Raw genomic sequence first — 24,970 nt, 5'->3', positions numbered from 1 at the left:
TGTGGTTAAATCTCTCTGCCACCTCTGCCCATGCCTGTGCTTGTCTGACAAAACAGGCTGGAGGTAAATACACAAACATGCTAACTGGTCTCTTTTGATATCAATGCCCTATAACAGAGCAGACCCTTGGTGTCCAACAATCCAACTACACGTGATGCACCTCATTATGATGTTTCAGACAATCATAAACATATACAATGAACAGTAGTGCCATAAGATTATAATGGAGCTGAAAAATTTCTATGTCCTAGTTATGTCATAGCTGTTGTAACATCATAGCACAAAGCATTACTCACGTGTTTGTGGTGATGCTAATGAAACAAATCTACTGCGCTGCTGGCTGTATAAATGTATAGCGCATAGAATTATGTAGATATAATACTTGATAATGATAAACAACCATTTTACTGGCTTACATATTCACTATATTCACTATTTATACTTTGTATCATCATTTAAGAGTAGTCTTTCTTGCCCTGGCTGGCGTAGCTCAGTGGATTGAGCGCAGGCTGTGAACCAAAGTGTCACAGGTTCAATTCCCAGTCAGGGTACATGCCTGGGTTGCAGGCCATGACCCCCAGCAACCGCACATTGATGTTTCTCTCTCTATCTCCCTCCCTTCCCTCTCTAAAAATAAATAAATAAAATCTTTAAAAAAACAGAGTAGTCTTTCTCATTATAAAAAAATGTTTGCTGTAAAACACTATGTTATGCATACAGTAGCCTCATACATCTCGCCTTTACCACATACCTTGATTGCATCATTTTCTTGTATGTTTGATTTAATCTCATGTTACTTTGTGCAATAATAAGCTGTGCAGGCTTGCAGTCTAGGAAAATAGGCTGTAACATATAGCCTGGGTGTGTAGTGGGCTATACCATCTAGTTTAGTATAAGCGTACTCTGTGATGTCCACATGATGATCAAGTCACCTAACAATGAATTTCTCAGAAGGTATCCCCATGGTTAAGCAGCTCATAATTATAATTTCTAGTCCATTTTTCTCCACTTTCCTAGGAAACAGTTTCATAACTTATCCTTTCTCTTCAATCCTCCAATAATTGTTCCCCTATTTTCACTTGTGAGATGATAATTTTGCTTCCTATTTTCTGAGAAGTATAAGCAAAGATAACTTCCACAACCTCCTACCACTCACCATATGCATCCATATCTATACACTCTATCTTCTCTTCTGCTACTACTGGAGAATTAGCTGTCAGTGATTCTACCAAAGGCCAACCTGTCTACTTGTGCTCTGGAGGACTGCATCTCTAACTTACTCAAGGATATGGTAGAGCAGGCCTTACCTCTACCTCTAGCATTGTCAATTTCTATTGGATCCACTAGGATAATGTGTTACAGAAATATAAAGTGACTTGAAAGAAATAGCAACACTCATTGTCTCCAACTTTCTCTTTGCAATTTATTTTGAACTAATCCCACCACTCCAGTGAGACCATTTTTCTTAGAGGACACCAAAGAGCTCCATGTTGCTAAATCCAAGGCTCTATTGTCAGTCAACACTGGCTGGTTCTACCTTATTGTTGCAACTGCTAAGTGTTAGAATGGCCACGGGCTCAGTCCTCTTCTGAAGCAACACCCATCTCCACAGGTGATCTCTTTCAGTTCCAAGACTGAATACACTACAGGTTGACAAATCCCAAATTTAGTGCTCAGGACTCTTCCCTGCACTCCAAATTTGTAAGTCCAACAGACAGTTTAACCTGTCTATTTGTATATCTAATAGCCATTTCAAACCCCTGATCTTCATTACATCTGCCCCCAAATTCGCAAATTGCTCCTTCCACAATCTTTTACATGTCAGTAAATTGCAGTCTGATTCTCTCATTACTAATGCTAAAAAGTTGAGAAACATCTTAGACTCCTTTCCTTTCTTTACACACCACCACCAATCCATCAACAAACACCGGTGAGTCTACTTTCAATGTATAGCCAGAACCTAATCACTTCCCAAATCCTCCACTGCTATCACCCAGGTTGGAAATCACCATCAGTCCCATCTGTGTTATTCCACTACCCTAATTAAGTCTCTCTGGCTCTTGTTCTCAACATAATAGCAGAGCCATCATTTTACTCTTCTGTTCAAAGTCTTCCAATGGAGGGAGCCACCCTTATGCCTCAATGACCAACATCTTTACAGTGACCTATGAAGCCCTGCATGATTCAGCCTCCCACTATCTCTGACCGCATCTCCTACTGTTGTTTTCCTCAGGGCTCACCTCAGCCACACTGCTCTTGGATATGCCAAACAAATTTAGGACATTTGTCTTTTCCCAAAACAGTCTTGTCCAGAACTGGCAAATCAGGCTTCCTATTAATCTCAGGTCCCTGCTCAAACACACCTTATGAGTAAGACTTTCCCTGAACTTCTATACAGACTATCACCCAATCACATCCCCTTTCTCCCTTGTCTCGCTTTATTTTTCTCCAAAGCACTGTTCACTATTATACATAGTAAATATTTAACTTTGTTTGATCCTGGGTCTTTTTACTAGAATGTAGACTACATGAAGGCTATCTCCCCAGAGCTTAGCACACATTTAGGTGCTTTCTTCTTCTTGAACCTGCCTTCATCTGGCTTCTATGGCATACTAGCTTTTTGTTCTCCTGTTATCTCACTAGCTAGTCCTTTTTTATCTCCTTGCTGGAAATGAAAAGTGGTGAGAGCACAAAATAGATCTCAGGAAGATAAGAGTCTTCTAAGCTAAGCTGGACTGGGCCCCTGGCAGCAGGAAGGCCAGGGAGAACGATACTTTAGAACTCAAGGATAGTAGGAACTCGCTTCCCTTGCACGCAGATGGAACATCTGCAGCAGGACAGCCAACACATACAAGTTTATTAGCCTTCTCCTACTGAAAAGGAAAATCACTTCCTAAAAGAGAGAATTTTTAAATTTATTTTTTATTGCTTCAACCAATGGAAAATATAAAATTGAATTCGCCATACAGTCACGGGAACGCTGAAACAATTCTTATAGTAATTTGTTTTCTGAAGAGAATAGGTAGTCTTCAATTTTTCTGGACAGGATAGTAGATAGAATTATAATAATAAGGGTAAAAATGAGCATTTCTCTACCATAAAAACAAGGTTGACTAAATTTAGTGAATAATACTAAAAAATGCTCCTGAATAAAAAAATAAATAGAAACAACAAAATAGCATTTCCCTCTAAATTTAGCCAACCTTGTAGAAAGTGACTGAGGCATTATCAGACTGTATGAGGTTAAAGAGAAATAACAACAAACACAATTTGGAACCCTCCACTGTTCCCGGGGTGTGGTGGGGGGGAGACCCTAGTGAAAAAACTGGTAGAATTTAAATAAAGACTATAATTTAGTTTAAAAGCAAACAAACAAACAAAGAAAACTTCCATTCAGTACAAGAACCCGAAACCCAACCTCAGCACCTCGTGCACATCCACTGCACAAGTAACTGCCCTACCTGGAAGTTCCCCACCTATTAAGACACACCTTCCAGGGTTGGGTGCCTTTCATTGTTAGAAGGTTCTTCCTGGTGTGGCTTCACCCTCCGTCGTAACTCCACCCAGTTTAGTTCTTCCTTCCAGAACCACACACACATTAAATCTAATTCCTCTTTCACTTGATCTCCACATATTTTATATTCTGACTCAAGTTTCTTTTTGAAGCCTGACACACCCAGTTCTCTTTATGTTACACATTATGATTTTTACATCCTATATTATTCTTGACACACAACTTTTAAAGTACTCCAGTTTGTCAATAGCCTTCTTAAAATTAATGCTTAGAACTGAAGACCGGAGTAGAGCCTATCAAATTATTTCTCTTGTTTTAGACACTACGCTTCTCTGCCTAAAATCATCCTCTTTTCCCGCAGCTACATCATATTTATCATGAATCATTTACCCACAGTTGTGTCCTATAATTCAATACCTTGACATTCGATCCTATGACCTTTTTATCTTCTTCCTCACAGAATCACAATGGCAAAGTGGTAAAGTGAGGTATCTGTCCAAAGTATTCTTCTGTGAAGAGGAAGTCTCACTCATCTGTAAGTTTTATCTGAACATTATAAATCTCAATTGACACAGCCACCTAGTCACAGTCACACACTTTAAAGCTGCCAATGCACCTTTCCCCAGAAACCAGAGAGTCAGATCCAAGGTTCCCAACAGCTCTTCCTAGGCTAGAGTCATCTATTATGCAAAGGCAACTCATAACTTCCTTATGTGTGGGCATCATCTGTTTATTTTCTGATCTTTCACCCTCAACATCCTCCAAACCCTCTTACGTCAAAGCGTCAGTCATTTTTGTTAGGTGTAAAAATGTACACAGCACGTGCATAGGGATGCTCTGAGGTCCACAGTATGCAAAAGCGTGAACATAACGAGAACGCTTAATCCCTGCTGTTGCATAATGGGCCTTGATAAAAATATAATAGCTACAAAGAAGGCTTCCCGTATCTGTTGCTTTGGGCACAGACGGTTCCTAGTCAAGAATGGGATGCCAGCAACACTCCCGGCACCTCACACAACCTCGAAGACGAAAACCGAGGGAGGAGGCTCCCCCAGCACCGACCGCGCGGGCCGGGTTTCCTGGAACCCCTCACCTCTCTTGTCCAGGAGCCACATAAATGCGAAGCAGGGCAGGAAACCTATGGGCCCCCACAGCACGAGCAGCGCGATGTCCCAGCTGGAAAAGCCGTAGGCCTGGCGCGCCGAGTTCTGGATGGGGCCCCAGGTGTTCCAGACCAGGCCCTGTGCGAACCCCAACAGCGAGAAGAGCAGAAGCACCAGCCAACGACGCCCGTACACCCGCCCGGGACTCGGGGCCGCCACCGGCAGCGCCGCCGCCGCCGCTGCCTCCCGGCTTCTCCAGACAGTCCCCGGTGCAGGCCCCAGCCCGGGCCCCAGCAGCGGCTGCCGCTCTTCCTCGCTGCTCCAGCCGGAGCCCATGGCGACGCGTGACCCGCCGGGCCCCTGCCCCACGCGGTCCGGGTGGCAGCCGACCGGCCCCGCGCAGATGCAGCGGGAGGCTGGAGGAGGCGGAGACCGAGGCTGCTTCGGACGCCCTCCGCCTCGGGGCCGCGCCTGGTGCGCCTGCGCCGGTGAGCCGGGACGACTGGCGGGTGCAGTGGCTCTGGAGAATGCTGGGTGCAGGGGTGGGATGGCCCCCCGGGTGGTGAGAGACGGAGTGGAGCCCGGCGTCCCAGAGGAAGGACGAGGAGGAATTGGAAAGGCAGGAAGGAGCGCGCCGAACCTGGGGAAAAGGAAACTCCCGGAGAGGCTGTATTAGAGGAGGTTGGGCCGGGAACCCGGGTTGCTTGAGGAAGTGTCCAAGTTTTACATCATGTGCCTAATAAACAACTTGGTGACCTCTGGTCACTTAAGCTAATGTTTACTTCTATATTGGGTTACTTCTTATTTTTTTTTCTCTTGGGTTTGCGACTTCAGGAATTATAGGGAAAGGTAGCATAAGTGTGAGGCGTAGTACGGACCCAGACGTTGCCACTTGAAAATCATTTTGTCTTTATGTACAGTAAGTACTGCGTAGTTTTACCAGCTTTTTGTATTACATACTCAATATTATAAACTAGTCAATTTTATATATAAAAGACATAGGAATGTTTCTTCTTTCTGTCATTAATAGGCGATCAATAAAGGAATATGTTCATTAAAACTGGAAGATTTGCCCCCAAATCACTTAGATTCATATCGTTATGATTTTGACGTGACGAAGAGTAAACGAAAAGGGTGGGAGTTGTCGATCTCTTGATCAAGATGCCAGTTTATTTTGATCTACAAATCCAGAAGTCGGACAGCTGTCGAGTAGTGCCCTTGAAAACAAGCGATTTGATGTGTGTGGGTGGGAAAATGAGTCGCAGAGAACACAACAGGACATGTGATCTAGGTTCATACTCCCCAGCAGCCACGAAAACAAATAGAGTGATGTTGCTGCCAGAAGAGCAAAAGACGTGGGAAGAGAACGGAAAAGCGTGAAATCCCCTACTGTGCAAGGCTGGCAGCGGTAAACGAACAGAGCCTCTTTCCACCGCTCCCGGCCCCTCCCCCGCCAACCCAAACAGCCCCTAAGGCTGCAATACAATTGGACAGACGAAAGCGCCCAGGTGAAAAGGGCGCTGACTAGAAAATGAGATGCAGAAACGAAGCCAAGAAAACAATATTGAAAGAAGGATAAAGTCTGAATAAGGTAAAAGGAACCACAACTGACAACGTGTGGTTGAATAACAACAAAGGCGGAATAAAAACAACCCTGCGTAGCCCCGCCCGGCGGCCGTCACATGACCTTCACGTGAGCAGCGCTTCCGGAAGAGCCTGGTAGCAGGCGCGGCGCTCTCTCTGGGGGGTGGTTTCCGAGCAGGAGTCACCTGGCTCCTTGAGGTTCGCTCTCGCTCAGCTCCACTTTTGGGTTTCTGGTGGCCTGCAGTTCTGCTCGCCATGGCGGCAGGCCCGGGGACGACCGCTGATACGGGCCCTACGGCTAGAATTGGAGAGGAGGAAGGTAGGTGCCAACTGACTCTCTTGGCACCTCTTGTGTGGCCGTTTCGTCTAGCTTCTGGCCCTGCATTAAGCTGTGAGGAAAACTGTGTGTGTAGCGAACGGCTTTTTTCAGGCTGAGGCATCCAGATGTTTGATCCTCACTCAGGCCCTGTGTCCCCGCATCCTACCCGGGTGGTGTACGCATGACGGGGTTTTGAATGCTGCAATGGATTAAAATTAAATTTGTGAAATTGCAGCTCACCCTTGAGGTAAATGGAGATATCTGGGATCTTTGTGAACAGAGATTATGAGCTCTGTTTGATGTCGGTGGAATCCTGCTGTACAGAACGGTTGGGGTTTGTAAGCTCCTGAGACTGAGATCCCTGTGTTCCTGGTACTGCTCTGGGGACTGCCACAGGATACAGAGGTTGTTCATAACAGTGTTTTCTCCCAGTCGAGTGAAGAGATACAAAAGGAAAAGGAATGACTAATATAAGTGGTGACATAGATACTATTAGAGGTGCACCCTGGGTGAGGTCTGTCACCGGGAGGAGAGATCCCAGTAGGGAAAACAAACGCTTCAAGGTGCAAATAGTTTGAGGTGGGCCTTTTTGATTGGACTAGATAGTGACAGACTCAGGTGGTAGTAGTGGGGAGGCGTGGGAAACAGCAGGAAAGCATGGGATGGATATGACGAGATCAGTTATGATCTCTCCCTTGAAAATTTAGTCTCTTGACCCCCCTGCCTTTTATTCTTCTGGCAAATCCAATACTCTAGATGAACCCAATTTTTTGCCCTCTTTGCTCCTCCACCCATACAGATGAACTTTGCTGGGAAAAGGCCTGAACAAACTGATGACACCATAAATGAAAGTGGTCAGCTTCTGGAATATTCACTCAGCATTGGCCTGAGGTCCTTTCGATGGTCTGTTTCTGTGTCAGCCTGCTTGTACTCTCTTTATCTCTTATTTTCAGCTGATGACTTCTTTGTAAATCAGGTCAATTCTGTGCCTAATCTGCCACCTTTACCCCCTTCACCATCAGATCCTTGTCCAGATCATCCACATTTCTCACCTAAATCGCTACTATATCTTCAGGCCATGTGCCGTTTCCCATCTGGTACACCTCTAATCCCTTCTCTGTTCAGGAGCAAAAAGTGACACTTCCTTACTTAAAATTCTTCGGTGAATTCTACTGCACTAGAACTTAGAATAAAATCCAGATTCCTAACCATAGCCTACCGAAATCTTTTTATTTGTATGTTTTTTTAAATTTTAATTGTTATTCAAGTACAGTTTTCTGCCTTTTACTGTCATCCCAGCCCACCTACCAAAGTCTTCAGTGTGAGGTCTGCTCTTGTCTCCAGGAATATGTCACTCACCCCCTTCCTCTTAGCTGTTTTTCACATGGCTGGTTCCTTAATCTTCAGGTTTCAGAGTGTGTCACTACCTGAGACCTTATCAGAACAACCTATTTGAAACACTCTTTGTAGTTTAAATGACCTTTAACCCTAAATTTCTATAATACACCATGCTTCTTTCACTTATCCCAGTCTGTAATTACTTGTTTATTATTGTTTCTTCCATTAGATCTTATGTGCTTTGGGGGTAGGACCTATATCTGTTTTTGTTCACTTCAAGCAGCAAGTACAGTGCGGAGCATAATGGACACTTAATACATATTTGCTGAGGGAATGAATAAGGGCACCCTATGCCAAGTCCAGAGGCGGGAGGAGAAAGAGCTTGCCTTGTGCCAGGAACTGAAAGGAGTTGGTTTGAGGAGTGGTAAGAGAAGAAGAGGGATCCTGAAGGGCACCTTATACCAGTTTAAGTCTGGACTTTATGACTGTGGGAAGCCTTTGAAGAGCCTGGGGGTGGGGGGACGAGTAACATGATCAGATTTAGTTTTAGAAAGATCACTCTGGCTGATTCAAGGGAGAAACACTAAAGACAAAGTACTTAATCCCCATTAGTTTCAGTTTTCTTCTCTGTGTAAAATGCATGACTATTGTGGGAGTTTAAAGATACTTGTAGATCGTCTAGCATAGTATCTGGCAGAAATCATGTATTTAAGAATGGTAACCATTTTTATTATTAATGGAAAAAGTTGGTGGCATTGGTGACTGACTGATGTTGAAACTGAGAGAAAAATAAATTAGGGATATCTGAAAATGTTCAGCCTGAGAAATGACATGCACATTAGGAACCTGAAGAAAAGGGAGGTGGTTGGGAGAGCACTGTTGAGTTTTAATGTGAATGTGTAGAGTGTAGGCTTGGAAGGATGCTGCAGAAGAAGATGTCAAGCGTGCAGCAGGGGAAGACAAACTTTTTGTTTTTTTTATTTTATTATTTTTTTTAATTTTAAAGATTTTATTTATTTATTTTTAGAGAGGGAAGGGAGGGAGAAAGAGAGAGAGGGAGAAACATCAATGTGCAGTTGCTGGGGGCCGTGGCCTGCAACCCGGGCACGTGCCCTGACTGGCAGTGGAACATGCGATGCTTTGGTTCGCAGCCCATGCTCAATCCACTGAGCTATGCCAGCCAGGGCTTTTTTTTTTTTTTTTAAGCTTTTTATTTTTTATGGTATTTACATACCATAAGTTCACCCTTTCAAAGTGTACAGTTTATTGGTTTTTAGTATTTTCATAAAGTTGTGCAGCCATCACTACTATAATTCCAGAACATTTTCATCACACCCAAAAAAAATCTGGTACCCATTAGCAGTTACTCCCCATTCACCCCTCTCTCCAGCTCCTGGCAGTCACTAACCTACTCTGTGTCTCTATGAATTTGCCTATTCTGGACATTTTGTATAAATGGAATCACGTAATCCAAGGCCTTTTGTGTCTGGCTTCTTTCACATAGCATAATGTTTTTAAGGTTCACCCATGTTGCAGCACGTACAAGTATACTTGATTCCTTTTTATGGTTGAATAATATTCTGTACATAGTTTGGATGTACCACATTTTGTTTATCCATTCATCAGTTGATGGGCACTTAGGTTTTCACTTTTGAGCTATTAGCACTAATAGTGCTGTGAACAATTATATGCAAGTTTTGGTATGAGTATATTTTTCAGTTCTCTTGTCCATATATCTAAGAGTGGAACTACTTGGTGGGTCATATGATAATTCCATATTTAGCTTTTTGAGGAAAGTGGTGAGTCTTGATCTGGAAGTCCTAAGGAAGGGAAAAAAATGATCATTTTAGTTTCATCCCTAATAAAAATGTACTACTCTGGTGAGTGATGTCGATAATGGGGTGGGGTCATACATGTGCGAATAGAGAGGATATGTGTGAAATCTCTGTACCTCCTCCTAGTTTTGTTGTAAACCTAAAACTGATCTGAGAAATAGCCCTAAACAAGCAATTACGAAACATTTTGTTAAGAATCAATTTAGATTCTGAGTGTGAGATGTTACCTCCAGGATCACACATTGGTTAAAGCATTTCAGTGAAATAAAAATTGTAATTCTTTAAATCTGATTCTTTCAGATTTCAGTTGGGCTCTCATAGTTTTAGTTATAGCTAGATTCATACCTTTATGAAGAGAAGGATGTATTCTTCCTAACTGTTCCTTCAGTCCTGCCCAGGGAGATATCTCATTCCAGGGTTGTACAGACTTGAGTCTTATGCATGGCTGACACTCCTATACAACTAGATTTACTCTTTGGTAGTGATGCCATACTGTCTGTGTCATTCTTGTTCTCATTTTTTAAAAAAGGTCAGGGGAGGCACAGGACTTTAAAGAAAAACAAAAATCTGTATGATGTCAAAGAGTAAAAAATTCCTATGCTAGAGCACATGTGTAATTCATATGTAGCTAAAATACTTCATACTTGATAATGATGAATAGTAGAAAAATAATACTATTGAATATTTTTTTAAAGATTTTATTTATTTATTTTTAGAGAGGGAAGGGAGGGAGACAGATAGAGAGAGAGAAACATCAATGTGTGGTTGCTGGGGGTCATGGCCTGCAACCCAGGCATGTGCCCTGACTGGGAATCAAACTAGTGACCCTTCGGTTCACAGGCCAGTGCTCAATCCACTGAGCCACACCAGCCAGGCTCTTTCCTTTTTAAGGCTGCATAGTATTTCACTGTATGCCTACCACATTTTGTTTATCCATCCGTCTGTTAATGGACGTTTGGGTTGCTTCCACCTTCGGCTAGTATGAATAGTGCTGCTGTGAATATGGATATGCAGATATCTCTTCATGACTCTGCTGTTGAATATTTTTGATGAAACTTGAAATAAAATAACCAATTTATTTTGGATTATGAAAAATTTACTTAGTGGAAGCCGAAGCGATGGAAACATTTTGGTAGAAAGTTTAAAGATACTTTGGAGCATTTTAAAGAGCTTTTATTTAGTCTTTTGAAACACCATTCTTTCTAGTACTCACTTCACTTAAAATGTATATTTACTTGCCCTTGCTTTAGGTTTAAGACTAGTATTACTTTTGAATCTGTCTGGTTCATAAATGGATTAAAGTAAGGAGGAGGGGTAACTGGGCAAGAGTGACGAGTGTAAGAAGACGGGAAGAAGAGGATGGTAGCTGTCCAGCATGTAACTGTCTCCAGTGCCCCGGTGAACTGGCTTGGGTGTTTACTACCTTCCATGTATTGGCATTGGCAGGGGAGAGTCATAACAGCCTCACCATTTCTGTTTGTGGTATCTTCAGTGACAGCACCTCCTAGACCTTGAAATTCAGAGGATTCAGTTCAGTTTACTGAACTATTATCAGTTTACTGAAGTATTATATTAACTTTCAGAATTTTATTAGTTTGTACTAATGTTTTAAAATAGTGACTGTAAAATTAAAAATTACCTTTGGTGTACATTTTACCATTTGGTCTTCAGTCATTTTTGTTAAGTAGTGCTTACATAATTCCATCAGTGTTCATTGTTTTTCTGACGTGGCCCAATGTTCATTATTTTTTACCCTAATATCGACCATTCCTACTGTCTGCCAATCCAGAGGTTTTAAAATTTCTTGTATGTATTTTCACTAGTTGGCAGACTGATGAAACCCTCATAGGTTTATATGTATATATTTAGAAATAAATTAGATCACCATGCCAATTTTTTATTCATGCCGTATCACTATGGTGAGTCTCTGTATTTTAACTTGTGATGTACTCTTCTGTCACCTTCTGAAAGTTTTTGAATAAGATTGAAAATATTAAATTTAAATGTAATCATTATTAAAATTTCTATTAAAATTCTGTGTGACATGAGCTTTGAGTTAATTTTAATTTCAGGATCTTTGTCTTTGTTGTATTCTATTATTACTAGGAGAGTATTCTGGAAACTTGTGTTAGTACATGCAGATTCAGGGAAAGTTCCTGGGACTGAAAATCTACCTCTAAGCAGAAGGCAGGGAAAGACTGAAGAAAGAGGCTGACCACTCCAGTATGGTAATTACTGGAGATCAGTAAGGGAAATTTATATATGAGAAGCATCTTAGGTGGCTGTAGGGTGAAGTGCTTTCCTCCACCTCTTGGCAGGCATCAAATTATATATGGTAAAGGGGGGCATATCATAGTTACTGGGATGTGAATGCTACCAGGTATGGAAAATTACTTTTTTACATGTTCAGGACAATGGACTGTTCCAGGAACCAGCACCTAGTGAGCAGCAGGGGAGGGGTGCTGGTTTATGTCAGAGTGAACATGGATTACAATCAGACCATCTCTAAGGGGGATTTGTAATAAGCAATCTCAGTTCTGGCCCATGTCCAGCTCTCAGGTCCTGTAGTGGTGACATCATGGAACAGTCTCTCCTTCACAACTTAGTATATTTTTCTTATTCTTGTCTTGAATTCTAAATCTCATGTACAAATCCACACCAGATATTGATTGACTGAAACAGGTTGCTAGGAAATTCAGAGAAATTAGATTTCAAATTATCTTGTTCTTTTAATTAATTAAAGAAAAAATTACTAAGAAAGGGCAATTTGCTTTTTGATGGTATTTCATGATCTGCAAAGAATTAGTTAATAAAGCTGTAATAAATTGCCTGAATAACATGCTATATTTAGAGGGAGAAGAAACTGTTATACAATACCTAAATTACTAATCTGTTTTTTTGAGCAGTTTCTAAGTCATCTAATTAAACATTGCTGCTTCCTGCAACTTTAGACTTAAATACACTATCCTTTAAAGGCTGTTAAGGCTGCTTCATAATTTTTATAGCTCTTTGCAAATACTTCTGACATGGAATGACTGGTGCATCCCTAGGGTATTTAATTATTACAGTATAGATTGCATTCTCCTCTAAAGGAAACTGTAACTCTTAAATCTGTTAATTTAATGGCCCAGTTCATTGTTGATTAAACTTGCAGAAACCAAATTAGTTTTATCTCACAACCAGCTGATTGTTTTATTACACTGATAAAAATTCTGTAAATATGCTAATTTCCTATTATGGTGAGCATCCTACTGCTCTGCACAGTACACATTTTATAACACTTTTTATTCATGGAGCGGGTTTGAGCATTCCCTATATTCCAGTCACTGGGCCAGGTGCTTTAGAGTTTAGAGTCTCCTATTAAATAATGCCTTGCATTTTTAGATCAGATCATTAAATACCTTAAAAATTTAACATTATGTTAGAGAAAAAATATGAATTTACGTCTTTGAAGGTATTCTGTCAAGACACTAATCTTGTTTTGGGAACTGTCAAAACCATATTATCTACTGGCTCTAATTTAAGATAATAGAATAAATAAATCCCCAATCCCAAAGAATTGGTGTTTCTATTTATCTCTGCCCTTTAAATTTCTAGAAGTAAAATGTTCAAAGCTTGAATATTTTGCAACCTTAGAACTGACAGACTGCTACAGTGGGTCAGACCAGCCATAGCTCATCCCATGTAAGCCACAGTACTTTATAGGGATGTTGAAAAGAGAAAACAATAAAAAACAAAATTCAGCTCAGTAAAATGTAGACATCTTATTGGCTTTATTCAAGAATTCATGAATCAGGCAGAGTGGGAGTATGGAAGTTATACTAGCAAAAAGTGGATTGGCTACGGCAAGGTCATTTTCCTTAGAGAATGTCAGGGTCTGTTAGGCAGATTGCCTTGCTACTGCTGACCAGGTGATGCCTGGTTGGTTTAACGTTCCATTTCTAGGAGAGGCTGAAACTGTAATTAAGTCTTGGATTGGTGACGGGGTTTAACATAAGTGACTCCATTTTGAGCCTGTTGTATTGTTTTTAACAGAAAGAATATGGTTGTTCTTGAACACAATAGCCTCAGAAGGCTAGGTATACTAGTTATGCACAGAGCCTCAACTATAAGGGTTAGTTGTTTCTATGTGAAAGGATCCAGGAGGTAGAATTTTGCTGGTTTTGGCTCAGTGGCACAAAGCTGGACATCTCTGTGCGCTTTCAGCTGAAGTTGCAATTTCCTGGGCCTTTCTTTTATCTTTCAAGATGGCTAACCATTATGTCTGTTTTCTAGACCAAAGGTAAGAGAGGAAGATAAGGGCAAAAAGACTGACTCAGCAACTTCCAGATATATCTTGGGCCATTCCTATCTGCAAAGGAGTCTAGGAAATGTAATTTATCAACTACTCTCATTCCCCAAAGTTCTTTTAGTAAGATAGAAGAGAATGGGTTTTGGATAAGGTGGGCAACCAACAGTCTCTACTGCAGGAGTTAACACCTCCCCCAACACACACACACACACACACACACACACCCCAAAACATTTCTCCCTCCCCAAAGACACATACAGACTTAGTATCTATGAATCAGTCTAAAGCTTTCCTGAATCTATTCACCTTTTCAGCTTATATTGTCTCTCCTGAGTTTTTAGTGCTAGTGCAAGTTCTCAGCTTCAGTTCTGTGGAACCAGGATTGTGCAGTGGAAAGAGCACTGGACCTGGAATCAGGGAACCTGACACAATTCCAGTTCATCACGAGGGTGTTGACCTTTGACATCTGAGCTTCCTTGTCTTCCTTTGGGTAGTGGTAATAAAACACCTCCTCGGCCTGTGTTTGACAGGCTCCTTAGAGGATCACATGTGCATTTTTATTTTAATGTATATAAAAGTACATGGCAAATTTCTCCATCTTTACTATCTCTGCCTTCATCACTGCCCCTCTTTGTTGTTCAGGTCCTATTACACTTCTCAACAGCAATTTCAATAGCTCTCTGAGTCAATTCCAGTCCCTACATCTCTACACATTTCTACATAGCCCTCGCTTTTATTGTTAATGGAGATATGTACCGTGGGGAAAATATTTAGTAAATAGTTTTTACTTTTAAACATTAGGTTGTTTATATTTTCAGATTTATGTTGTGGTAGTAGATATTTTATGTGTTTGTGTATACATATATAATATATATGAATATATATGTAGCTTCTGGTTAATTATTTTGTTAAAAGCAAATTCCATACCCTGGCTGGTGTGGCTCAGTGGATTGAGCCTCCAGCCTGCAAACCCAAAGGTTTGATTCCCAGTCAGGGCACATGCTTGGGTTGAAGGCCAGGTCCCCAGTGGGGGGTGTGTGAAAGGTAACTGATCGATGTATCTCTCCCCTCTCTTTCTCCCTTTCTTTCCCTTTCTCTAAAAGTAAATAAATAAAATCTTAAAAAATAAATAAGCAAATTCCTATAACACGAGTTACTAGGTTAGTGGGTGGTTCTTTGAGACATCTGCTTTATTTTCCCAGTTGTTTCTTAAAGGATAGTTCTAATTTATATGCCACAAATGAGAGAGTATCATGAATGTGTTGTAGCTTTTTATACATAGTCTAGCAAAACTATAAAAATATATAATAAAAACTGTAACTTGTCCATTTTCATACTCAGAGAATGTAGGAACTACAAGTCCAGGAAGATTTAGTACACCGCAATCTTGGTAACCTTGTATTTATAGGCCAATATTGGTTCAGACCTTAAAAATGAATTTATCATACATGTTAAAAGTGGGAAAAGAAAAATATTTCAAGGAAAGAGAAAAATGTTTTATACCTTGTCGCATCCTGTTTTCTGTAACAGGACTCTTCAGCACTTAAAGGTCACTTTAAGATAGGCTTGGGGCTTCTTTTACAATGAGACCTAAGAGTGTTGTCACCCTTCCTCGCTCCATGTAGTCTCCAGCTCTCCTACCTGCCCTCGCCTCACCCACTAAGCATCCACACTTGATTTCTTCCTTACTTGGAAGCCCTGACTATGTAGAAGGAGACATATCATTCTCCAATGTCAACTGCTGAGGGCTTAGAGCCTTGCTTACGTTCACCAAGAGTTTACCAAAGGATTCTGAGTTTTTGCCCTTATCTGAGGAGCGAGGCCAAATTGGCTTAAATTTTTATTGTCTTTAAAAACAAGCCTTATATTCAGACAAGTACAAATTACTACTAAAGTTCCTCTATGAGTCCTTCCCCATCTGTCTTCCTTTTATCAGAAAGTTCAGGAAAAAGTTGGATGATAAGAGAATTTGTATTATTTATGAGCTTTTCTTATTTTTTTTTTTTAGTTAAGTGTAATTACAGATTAGGTAACTGAAATACGTGGTTTAGATGATTTAGAGAAGCATAAATACATGTTTTGGGGTCACAGTATGAAGCATTTTTTACCTTTGCAAAAAAACTTTCATTTTAAGATGTCTTTTATTTGTTCTTATATTTAACAAACATTAATCTTTACTACCCCATCCATAATTAGCATTCTCTGATTCTGGGAGATTCATTGAAGCAGTTAGTGCATAGCCCCTATACGGTTTATAGATGCAATTAAGTCCAAGGATGAACATCCTAGTACCTTTTTTATCCCTTTAAATCTTTTTTAAGTATATTTTATTGATTATGCTGTTAGTTTTCCCAGTTTCTCTCCCTTTATTCCCCCTCCATTCCCCCTCCACCCTGCCCCCAGCCCTCCAGCATCCCCCCCCCCTTAGTTCATGTCCATGGACTTGTAAGTTGTACATATAAGTTCTTTGAATTCTCTGTTTCCTGTCTATTTTATGCCTACCAATTATGGTTCTTCCCTGTACCTTTTCCCCCATTATCCCCCCTCCCCCTCCCCACTGAAATCCCTCCATGTGATGTCCATTTCTCTGATTCTGTTCCTATTCTAGTTGTTTGCTTAGTTTTTGTTGTTTTTCTTTTCTTTTAGGTTCATTTGTTGATAGTTTGTTGTCATTTTACTGTTCATATTTTTTTAAAGATTTTATTTATTTATTTTTAGAGAGGGAAGGAAGGGAGAAAGAGAGAGAGAGAAACATTAATGTGTGGTTGCTGGGGGTCATAGCCTACAACCCAGGCATGTACCCTGACTGGGAATCGAACCTGCGACACTTTGGTTCGCCGCCCGTGCTCAATCCACTGAGCTACGCCAGCCAGGGGCCTATTCATATTTTTTATCTTCTTTTTCTTAGATAAGTCCTTTTAACATTTAACATTGGTGATGATAAGCTCCTTTAACTTGACCTTATATGGGAAGCACTTTATCTGCCCTTCTATTCTAAATGACAGCTTTGCTGAATAGAGTAATCTTGGATGTAGGTCCTTGCCTTTCATGATTTCAAATACTTCTTTTTAGCCCCTTCTTGTCTGCAATGTTTCTTTTGAGAAATCAGCTGATAGTCTAATGGGCACTTCTTTTCTGGTTAAGTGTCTCCTTTCCTCCTGCTTCTTTTAGGATTTTCTCTTTTATCTTTAATCTTGGGTAACTTAATGATGATGTGCCTTGGTGTGTTCCTCTTTCGGTCCAACTTCTTTGGGACTCTTTGGGCTTCCTGGACTTCCTGAAAGTCTATGTCCTTCACCAGATTGGGGAAGTTTTCCTTCATTATTTGTTCAAATAAGTTTTCAGTTTCTTGCTGTTATTCTTCTCCTTCTGACACTCCTATAATTCAGACATTGGAACGTTACAGGTGTCCCAGAGGTTCCTCAGCCTATCTTCATTGTTTTGAATTCTTCTGTCTTCATTCTGTTCCAGTTGGATGTTTATTTCTTCCTTTTGTTCTAAATTGTTGATTTGAGTTCTGGTTTTCTTCCTGTCAGTGTTGGTTCCCTGAATATTTTGCTTTATCTCATTTTGTGTATCTTCCCTTTGTCTTTCCATTTTTTTGACCAAGCTCAATCAGTTCTGTGAGCATTTTGATTACCAAGGCTTTAAGTTCTCCATTAGATAGATTGGCTATCTCCTCATCACTTAGTTCTCTTTCTGAAGCTGTGCTCTGTTCTTTCATTTTGGCCATATGTCTTTGCCTTGGAGCACCTGATAAGCTGTAAGGGGGCAGGGCCTTAGGTATTCACCCAGGCAGGGCAACCCTCCTTGCTGCACTGCAGTGCTGCCTGTGGGGGAGGGGCCAGAGAGGGGACAGTGCAGCTCACCTGCTGGGCTCTAGCCCACTTTCCAACGAACTGTCATGTGAGACTGGGAGTTTCTCCCACCTGGGCAACAGCCGTAGTCCACAGCCAGCTCTGAATCTCAGTTTCCCTTTCAGCCAGCCCCACCGGTGTGGTCCACGGCCTCGCAGCAGGCAGCTTCACCTGCATGGCCCCTCGCATCACAGAGGTTTCTCTCAGCCAGCCCTGCTTGCACAGTCTACCACCTTGCCACAGGTTCATACCAGTCTGGTTGTTCTGGTTGACTATTTCTTTAATTCCTTGGTTGTCTAAGTTCCATGCAGTTTGATTTTCTGGCACTTCTGGTTATTTATTAATTTTAGATTGGTTGTTATCCTCCTTTTGGTTGTGCAAGGAAGCAAAGGGTTTCTACCTACACCTCCATCTTGGCCAGAACTCCCCTTTTAAATCTTTCAGTAAAAAGAATTCCCTTTTTCCTATTGACTGATGTATATTTATTAATTCATTAGTCTTTTGGCATAAACATGTGACAAAGGAAGTAGAATTGTTGCTAACTCCAGCAACTCTACTTGTTCTAGAGATGTTTCTACCAGTGTTTCTAACATAATCTTCTATTTAGGAAGTAATATATTCAAAAAATTCCATATCTTAAAATTTAAATAGTTGAAAAGCCTCTTAAAAACATTGAAAATTGTAAATCTTTTCAAACATTTAAAATTTAAAATAAGAAATATTTAGGCCCTGGCTGGTGTGGCTCAGTGGATTGAGCACCAGCCTACCAACTGAAAGGTCTCCAGTTTGATTCCCAGTCAAAGCACATGCCTGGATTTCAGGCCAGGTCCTCAGTTGGGGTGCAGCAGAGGCAACCAATTGACGGTTTCTCTCACACATTGATGTTTCTCTCCCTCTCTTTCTCCCTCCCTCCCCCTCTCTCTAAAAGTAAATAAATAAATTCTTTTTTAATTTTTAAAAAAGAAATATTTAAGAATTACGGTTGTTTGAGGCTAAATATTCCTATGGTTAGTAATAAGTGAAGTGTAAATGCACTGTAATTACACAAAAAGATCTGCCATAATAAAAACGATGCTAGCCACTTTTTTATATTATATGAACTAACTTTATAGTTATCTATATGTTGCTCTATTTCTCTCCCTAGATGAACATGTCAAACCTTTTACTCCAGAGAAAGCAAAAGAAATTATCATGTCTTTACAACAACCTGCGATCTTCTGTAATATGGTTTTTGATTGGCCAGCACAACACTGGACTGCTAAACACCTTTCTGAGGTCCTTCATGGCAAACAGATACGATTCAGGATGGGAATGAAAAGCACAGATACAGGTAGGACCATAAGGAATCATAACAGTAATGCCTCTTCAATGGCATTTCCACATTCCCAGTAGTGGTTTCTTTATCTCTAGAAATCCTTTATTTGTAATTCTCTCTTTGGCCATTTGCAGATAGGGAATATTTTATTAGAAGTTCTAGAAAAACAGTTTGTGTTCAGATTGTTTTTAAAAAAGGAACAACCTGTAGTTTATAATTTCTAGTAAAATGTTTTTGTTCATGTATGTGGTAGGCACTTCATAAATCATTGTTAATGCGCTATTATTACTGTTCCCATGTGACCAGGACTAATCTGATAGTTGCTCCCACTTTGACTCCAGCAGAGTGTGTCCTTTGATTTGTGGCTTCAGGCACTATTTTATAGTGCACAGTCTTGGTTGATATTTTATCTCTGCTTTAACTGTGACACATATGTAAAGCTATATTTTTCATTCTCTTAAGCAATTAGATTTTGCCAGCTCCCTGTCCTTCCCTAAAGGCTTGTAACATTTTGGTTGCCCATAATCAGATAAAGCAATTGTTGTAACCTCTAAAAATTAGTTAATTTAAAGGAAAGATGCCCTGGCCGGTTGGTTGGAGTGTTGTCCTGTGCACTGGAACGTTGCAGGTTTAATTCCCAATCGGGGCACATGCCTAGGTTGCAAGTTCAGTCCCCAGTTGGGGTACATATGATAGGCAACAATTGATCTCTCCCCACTCCACTTCTTCTCTGTTGGGAAGTGATAAAAAAATGTCCTTGGGTGAGCATAAAAAAATAATAATAAAGGAAGGAAATAGTACTGTTTCTAACCTAAAGGAGTTCATAACCATTGGCTTCAGAATGTGTACTTAACTATATTTAAATATGGGTAAGTTTGGTAGTTTAGAAATTCAGTGTTTTAAGCATTGCTGTGAAGTGGCTCATGAATATCCATTAATAACTGAGATGGAATAGAAAATATCTCAGCTTCTCCAAGCTTCTTTCTTTCACGTTGACCTTGTAGGATATCTCATAGAATTATTTGGGTTTTGGTGTCTAGAATCTCCTTGTACTCCCATGACAGGTAAAGCAAGGTTAATATACCTTAAACTCTGTGGCATCTCATTCTGATTACAGACCAAAATGTTTACTGCATTTTAAAATTAAATGCTAGACCAGCAGCAGTTACATAAAAGTCAGCTTATGCTTCTTGATTGTAGTCAAATATACCTTCTACTTACTGAAGACAATAATTTGGAGAAACATAGGAACTTAATTTTTTTCCCATTCTGATTACACTCCTAACAGTTATTGAGAGCTATTGTGTCAAGCACTGTTCTGCATGCTTTATGCATATCAACTCTCTTAATCTTCTTCATACCCTTAGAATGGTACTGTTATTATCCTGTTTTATAGATGATGCATAGTAATTTGACATTTTCAAGTTAATATTAAGCATTAAAGAAAGAGAAAGTAGAATGTCTTGGTGATTGTGAGCACCAAGATATTTAGTAAATATCTTTTTACTAAAGATATTTTATTCTTTTTTTTATGATTCAGATAAAATTCACATAATGTAAAATTCACCATTTTAAGTATACAGTGGTTTTAGCATACTGACAGTGTTGGGCAGCCATCACCACTATCTAATTCTAGAACATTTTCATCACTCCATAAGGAAGTCCACTATCCCATAAGCACTCACCCTCTGTTCCACCTTCTCCACAGCACCTGGCAACCACTAATTGACTTTTCTGTTTTCATTGATTTGCCTATTCTGGATACATCATATAAATGGAAGCACACAATATGTAGTCTTTTGTATCTACTTTCACTCAACATAGCATGTGTTCGAGATTCATCCATGTCGTAGTGTGTATCTGAACTTTATTTTTATTGTTGAATAATATTCCATTATATATATATCACATTTTGTTTATCCATTGATTAGTTGCTGGCCATTTGGGTTGTTTCCACTTTTTGGCTATCATCAATAAGGCTGCCATGAACATGTATATACAAGTTTTTGTGTGGACGTATGTTTTCATCTCTCTTCGGATTATACCTAAAAGTGGAACTGCAGAGTCATACAGTAACTTTGTGTTTAAACCTTTTGAGGAACTGCCAAACAGTTTCCCAAAGCAGCTGAACCATTTTACATTCCCACTCCAATGTATGAGCATTCCAGTTTCTCTGTCCTTGCCAGCACTTTTTCCAGTTTTGATTCTAGCCATCCTAGTGGCTGTGAATTACTCATTATAGTTTTGATATACATTTCCCTTTACTAATGATGTTCAGCATCTTTTCATATGCTTATTGACCATTTGGATATCTTCTTTAGAGAACTGTCTATCCAGATCCTTTGCCCATTTTCTTTCTTTCTTTCCCTTTTTTTTTTTTTTTTGGCATTCAAACATTTTATTTATTTATTTTTTTAAATATATTTTCTTGATTATGCTATTGCACTTGTCCCATTTCCCCCCTTTATTCCTCTCCACCCTGCACACCCTTTCCCACCCGCATTCCCCCCCTTTTAGTTCATGTCCATGTGTCATACATATAAGTTCTTTGGCTTTTACATTTCCTATACTATTCTTAACCTCCCCCTGTCTAATTTCTACCTACCATTTATACTACTTATTCTCTGTACCTTTTCCCCATCTCCCCCTCCCCAGGTGATAACCCTCCATGTGATCTCCATTTCTGTGATTCTATTCCTGTTCTAGTTCTTTGCTTAGTTTGTTTGTGTTTTGTTTTGTTTTGTTTTGTTTTTTAGGTTCAGTTGTTAATAGCTATGAGTTTGTAAGTCCCTTTAACATTTCATTTAATAGGGGCTTGTTGATGAACTCCTTTAACTTGACCTTATCTGGGAAGCATTTTATCTGCCCTTCTATTCCAAATGAAAGCTTTGCTGGATAGAGTAATCTTGGATGTAGGTCCTTGCCTTTCATGATTTCAAATACTTCTTTTAAGCCCCTTCTTGCCTGCAGTGTTTCTTTTGAGAAATCGGCTGATAGTCTAATGGGCACTCCTTTGTAGGTAACTGTCTCCTTTTCTCTTTCTGCTTTTAAGATTCTCTCCTTATCTTTAATCTTGGCTAATGTAATTATGATGTGCCTTGGTGTGTTCCTCCTTAGGTCTAACTTCTTTGGGACTCTCTGAGCTTCCTAGACTTCCTAAAGTCTATTTCCGTTGCCAGATTGGGGAAGTTCTCCTTCATTATTTTTTCAAATAACTTTTCTATTTGTTGATTTTCCTCTTCTCCTTCTGGCACCCCTGTGATTCCGATGTTGGAACATTTAAAGATGTCCTGGAAGTTCCTAAGCCTCTCCTCATTTTTTGAATTCGTGTTTCTTCATTCTTATCTGGTTGAAAGTTTCTCTGTTCCTTCTGGTCAAAACCATTGATTTAGTCCTGGTTTCCTTCCTATCACTGTTGGTTCCCTGTAGATTTTTTTTATTTCACATAATACAATCTTCATTGCTGCCTGGGTCTTTTTTATGCTGTCGAAGTTCTCAGTGAGTTCCTGGAGCATCCTGATTACCAGTGTTTTGAACTGTGCATCTGATAGGTTGGCTGTCTCTTCGTAGCTTAGTTATATTTTTATTGGAGCTTTAATCTGTTCTTTCATTTGGGCCTGTTTGTTTGTTTTTGTCTCAGGGTGCCTGTTATGTAGTAAGGGGAGGAGCCTTAGGTGTTCACTAGAGCAGGGCATGTCGCCAGTTGTGAGGCTGTATGTGGGGGAGGGGTCCGAGAGGGAACAATGCTGCTCGTTCCACTCTCTGCCAGCTTTCAGTCACTTACCCTGCTACCCACAATCAATCAAATTGGGCCCTTCTGGTGCTGATTCCCAGGTGGGTGGGCTTGTGTGTGTTCTAGGAGCCCGTGGGGCGTTCTAAGACCCTGTGGGTCTCTCCAACAAACTCTCCTGTGAGTCTGGGAGTTTCTCCTGTTGCCGCCTCAACCCCACTGGTGTTTTCAGTCAGAGGTTTGAGACTTTATTTCCCCATACAGGGGCCCTGGATTGCGTGACCTGTCTTACTCCCCAGTTGTTCCCCCCAGTTTATCTGCACGCAAATGTGGGACTGCCGAGTCCTCCAGCAGCTGCCTTGCTGCAAGTCGTCTCTGCCGGGCTGCCCGTCTCCATCCCTTCTATTGGTCTGGATGAATGTTTCCTCTTTAACTCCTGGGCTGTCAGACTTCCATACAGTTCGATTTTCTGGCAGTTCTGGTTGTTTTTTCTTTTTAAATTCGTTGTTGTTCTTCTTTTGGTTGTGCAAGGAGGCACAGTATGTCTACCTACACCTCCATCTTGGCCAGAAGTTTACCATTTTCTAATTGAGAATTTTTTTGCATTTTTTATTGTATTTTTTTTCATTACCATTTATCCCCCTTATATTCCCTCTCTCCTGCAATCACCACACTGTTGCCCATGTCCATGAGTCCTTTTTCCTCTTTGTTCTATTCCTCTACCTCCTAACCTCCCCCCAGAGCTGTCATCCTGTTCTGTATCTGTGAGTCTGTCTCTACTTTGCTTGTTAGTTCAGTTTGTTCATTAGATTTCACATATGAATGAAATTATATGGTATTTGTTTTTCTCTGACTGGCTTACTTCATTCAACACAATGTTCTCCCAGTCCATCCATGCTGTCACAAAGGGTAAAATTTTCTTCTTTTTTGTGGTGAAGTAATATTCCAGTGTGCAAATGTCCCATAGTTGTTTTATCCATTCCTCTACTGATGGACACTTGGGTTGCTTCCATATCTTGGTGATTGTAAATAATGCTGCAGTGAACATAGGGATGCTTATGCTCATTTGAATTAGTGTTTCTGGTTTCTTTGGATATTTTTCCAGAAGTATGGTCTCTGAGTTGAAAGCAGATCCATTTTAAATTTTTTAAGGAAACTCCATACTGCTTTCCACAGTGGCCGTACCAGTCTGCATTCCCACCAACAGGGCACAAGGTTATTTTTTCTCCACATCCTCACCTACACTTGTTGTTTGCTGATTTATTGATGATAGCCATTCTGACAGGTGTGAAGTGGTATCTCATTGTGGTTTTTATTTTCATTTCTCTGATGATTAGTGACATTGAGCATCTTTTCATATGTCTATTGGCCATCTGATCTCTCTAATCTCTCCTGATCCACCCTCATCTCTGCCTTTTCTTATTTGCCTGTGGTACAAATTTTGCATTTAATTATAGGATGGCTCAGATTCCCTGTTATTCTGGTTAAAGCTTTATCTTTGTCTGCATATATTCTAACTCAAGAGTACTATTTATTTATGTTCCCACCATCCTGAGCACAGTTGCTAGTTACAAATTAGGTACTTGATAAATGATTCTGAAATAAATGAGTTAATGAATAAATGAACAGACTTTAAATTGCCATTGCCCATGTAATGATTCTGAGGATTTGTGTATGATATATATACAGCATAAAGTCAGAAAATTTTCAAAAGACTTTTTTTTTGTATTTTTTTTTAATCTGAAGAATGGTTCTCAGACTTTTTGGTCTGAGGTTCCCTTTACACTTAAAAATTATTGAGTAGCCTAATGAGCCTTTGTTGATATGGGTTATATCTAGTGACACTTACCATATTAGACATTGAAGTCAAGACACTTTGAAATATGAGAACATAAACACATATTCTACTAGCTGTCAAAGCAGTTGACATCAATACGTGTCTATAGCCTCTAGAATACTCCACTGTACACTCGTGAGAGAATGAGAGTGAAAAAGGCAAATAATATCAAGAAAAGAAAAGGAAAATAATTTAGACCTCACAGACCCCTGAAAAGATCTTGGAGAATTGATAATCTAAAGTATTC

General features: G+C 40.1%; 2 protein-coding genes across 6 annotated transcripts in view; one reads left to right on the top strand and one right to left on the bottom strand.

Annotated features, from left to right (window-relative positions):
- The window catches only part of SLC49A4 (solute carrier family 49 member 4), an 85,314-nt gene extending 79,922 nt beyond the window's left edge, over positions 1 to 5,392 (bottom strand). Inside the window, exon 1 of one of the 2 annotated variants that reach the window (XM_036018193.1) lies at positions 4,608 to 5,392. In XM_036018193.1, coding sequence (XP_035874086.1) covers positions 4,608 to 4,953 — 346 coding nt within the window. In that variant the 5' untranslated portion in view covers positions 4,954 to 5,392. The remainder of the gene's footprint in view (positions 1 to 4,607) is intronic. The other variant, XM_028505100.2, reaches the window with a different exon arrangement.
- A 940-nt stretch (positions 5,393 to 6,332) lies between these two features.
- HSPBAP1 (HSPB1 associated protein 1) overlaps positions 6,333 to 24,970 on the top strand; it is a 49,980-nt gene continuing 31,342 nt past the window's right edge. For 2 of the 4 annotated variants that reach the window (XM_036018192.1, XM_036018191.1), the window contains exons 1-2: positions 6,373 to 6,520; positions 18,986 to 19,171. In XM_036018192.1, coding sequence (XP_035874085.1) covers positions 6,457 to 6,520; positions 18,986 to 19,171 — 250 coding nt within the window. In that variant the 5' untranslated portion in view covers positions 6,373 to 6,456. Of the gene's footprint in view, positions 6,524 to 18,985; positions 19,172 to 24,970 lie in introns of all 4 variants that reach the window. The other 2 variants (XM_028505278.2, XM_036018190.1) reach the window with 2 other exon arrangements.

This window comes from Phyllostomus discolor, chromosome 2 (assembly GCF_004126475.2).
Source record: "Phyllostomus discolor isolate MPI-MPIP mPhyDis1 chromosome 2, mPhyDis1.pri.v3, whole genome shotgun sequence".
In the NCBI taxonomy this organism is placed as follows: domain Eukaryota; kingdom Metazoa; phylum Chordata; class Mammalia; order Chiroptera; family Phyllostomidae; genus Phyllostomus; species Phyllostomus discolor.
The sequence above is the reverse complement of the archived record's forward strand: the minus strand, read 5'-3'. Positions and strand labels throughout refer to the sequence as shown.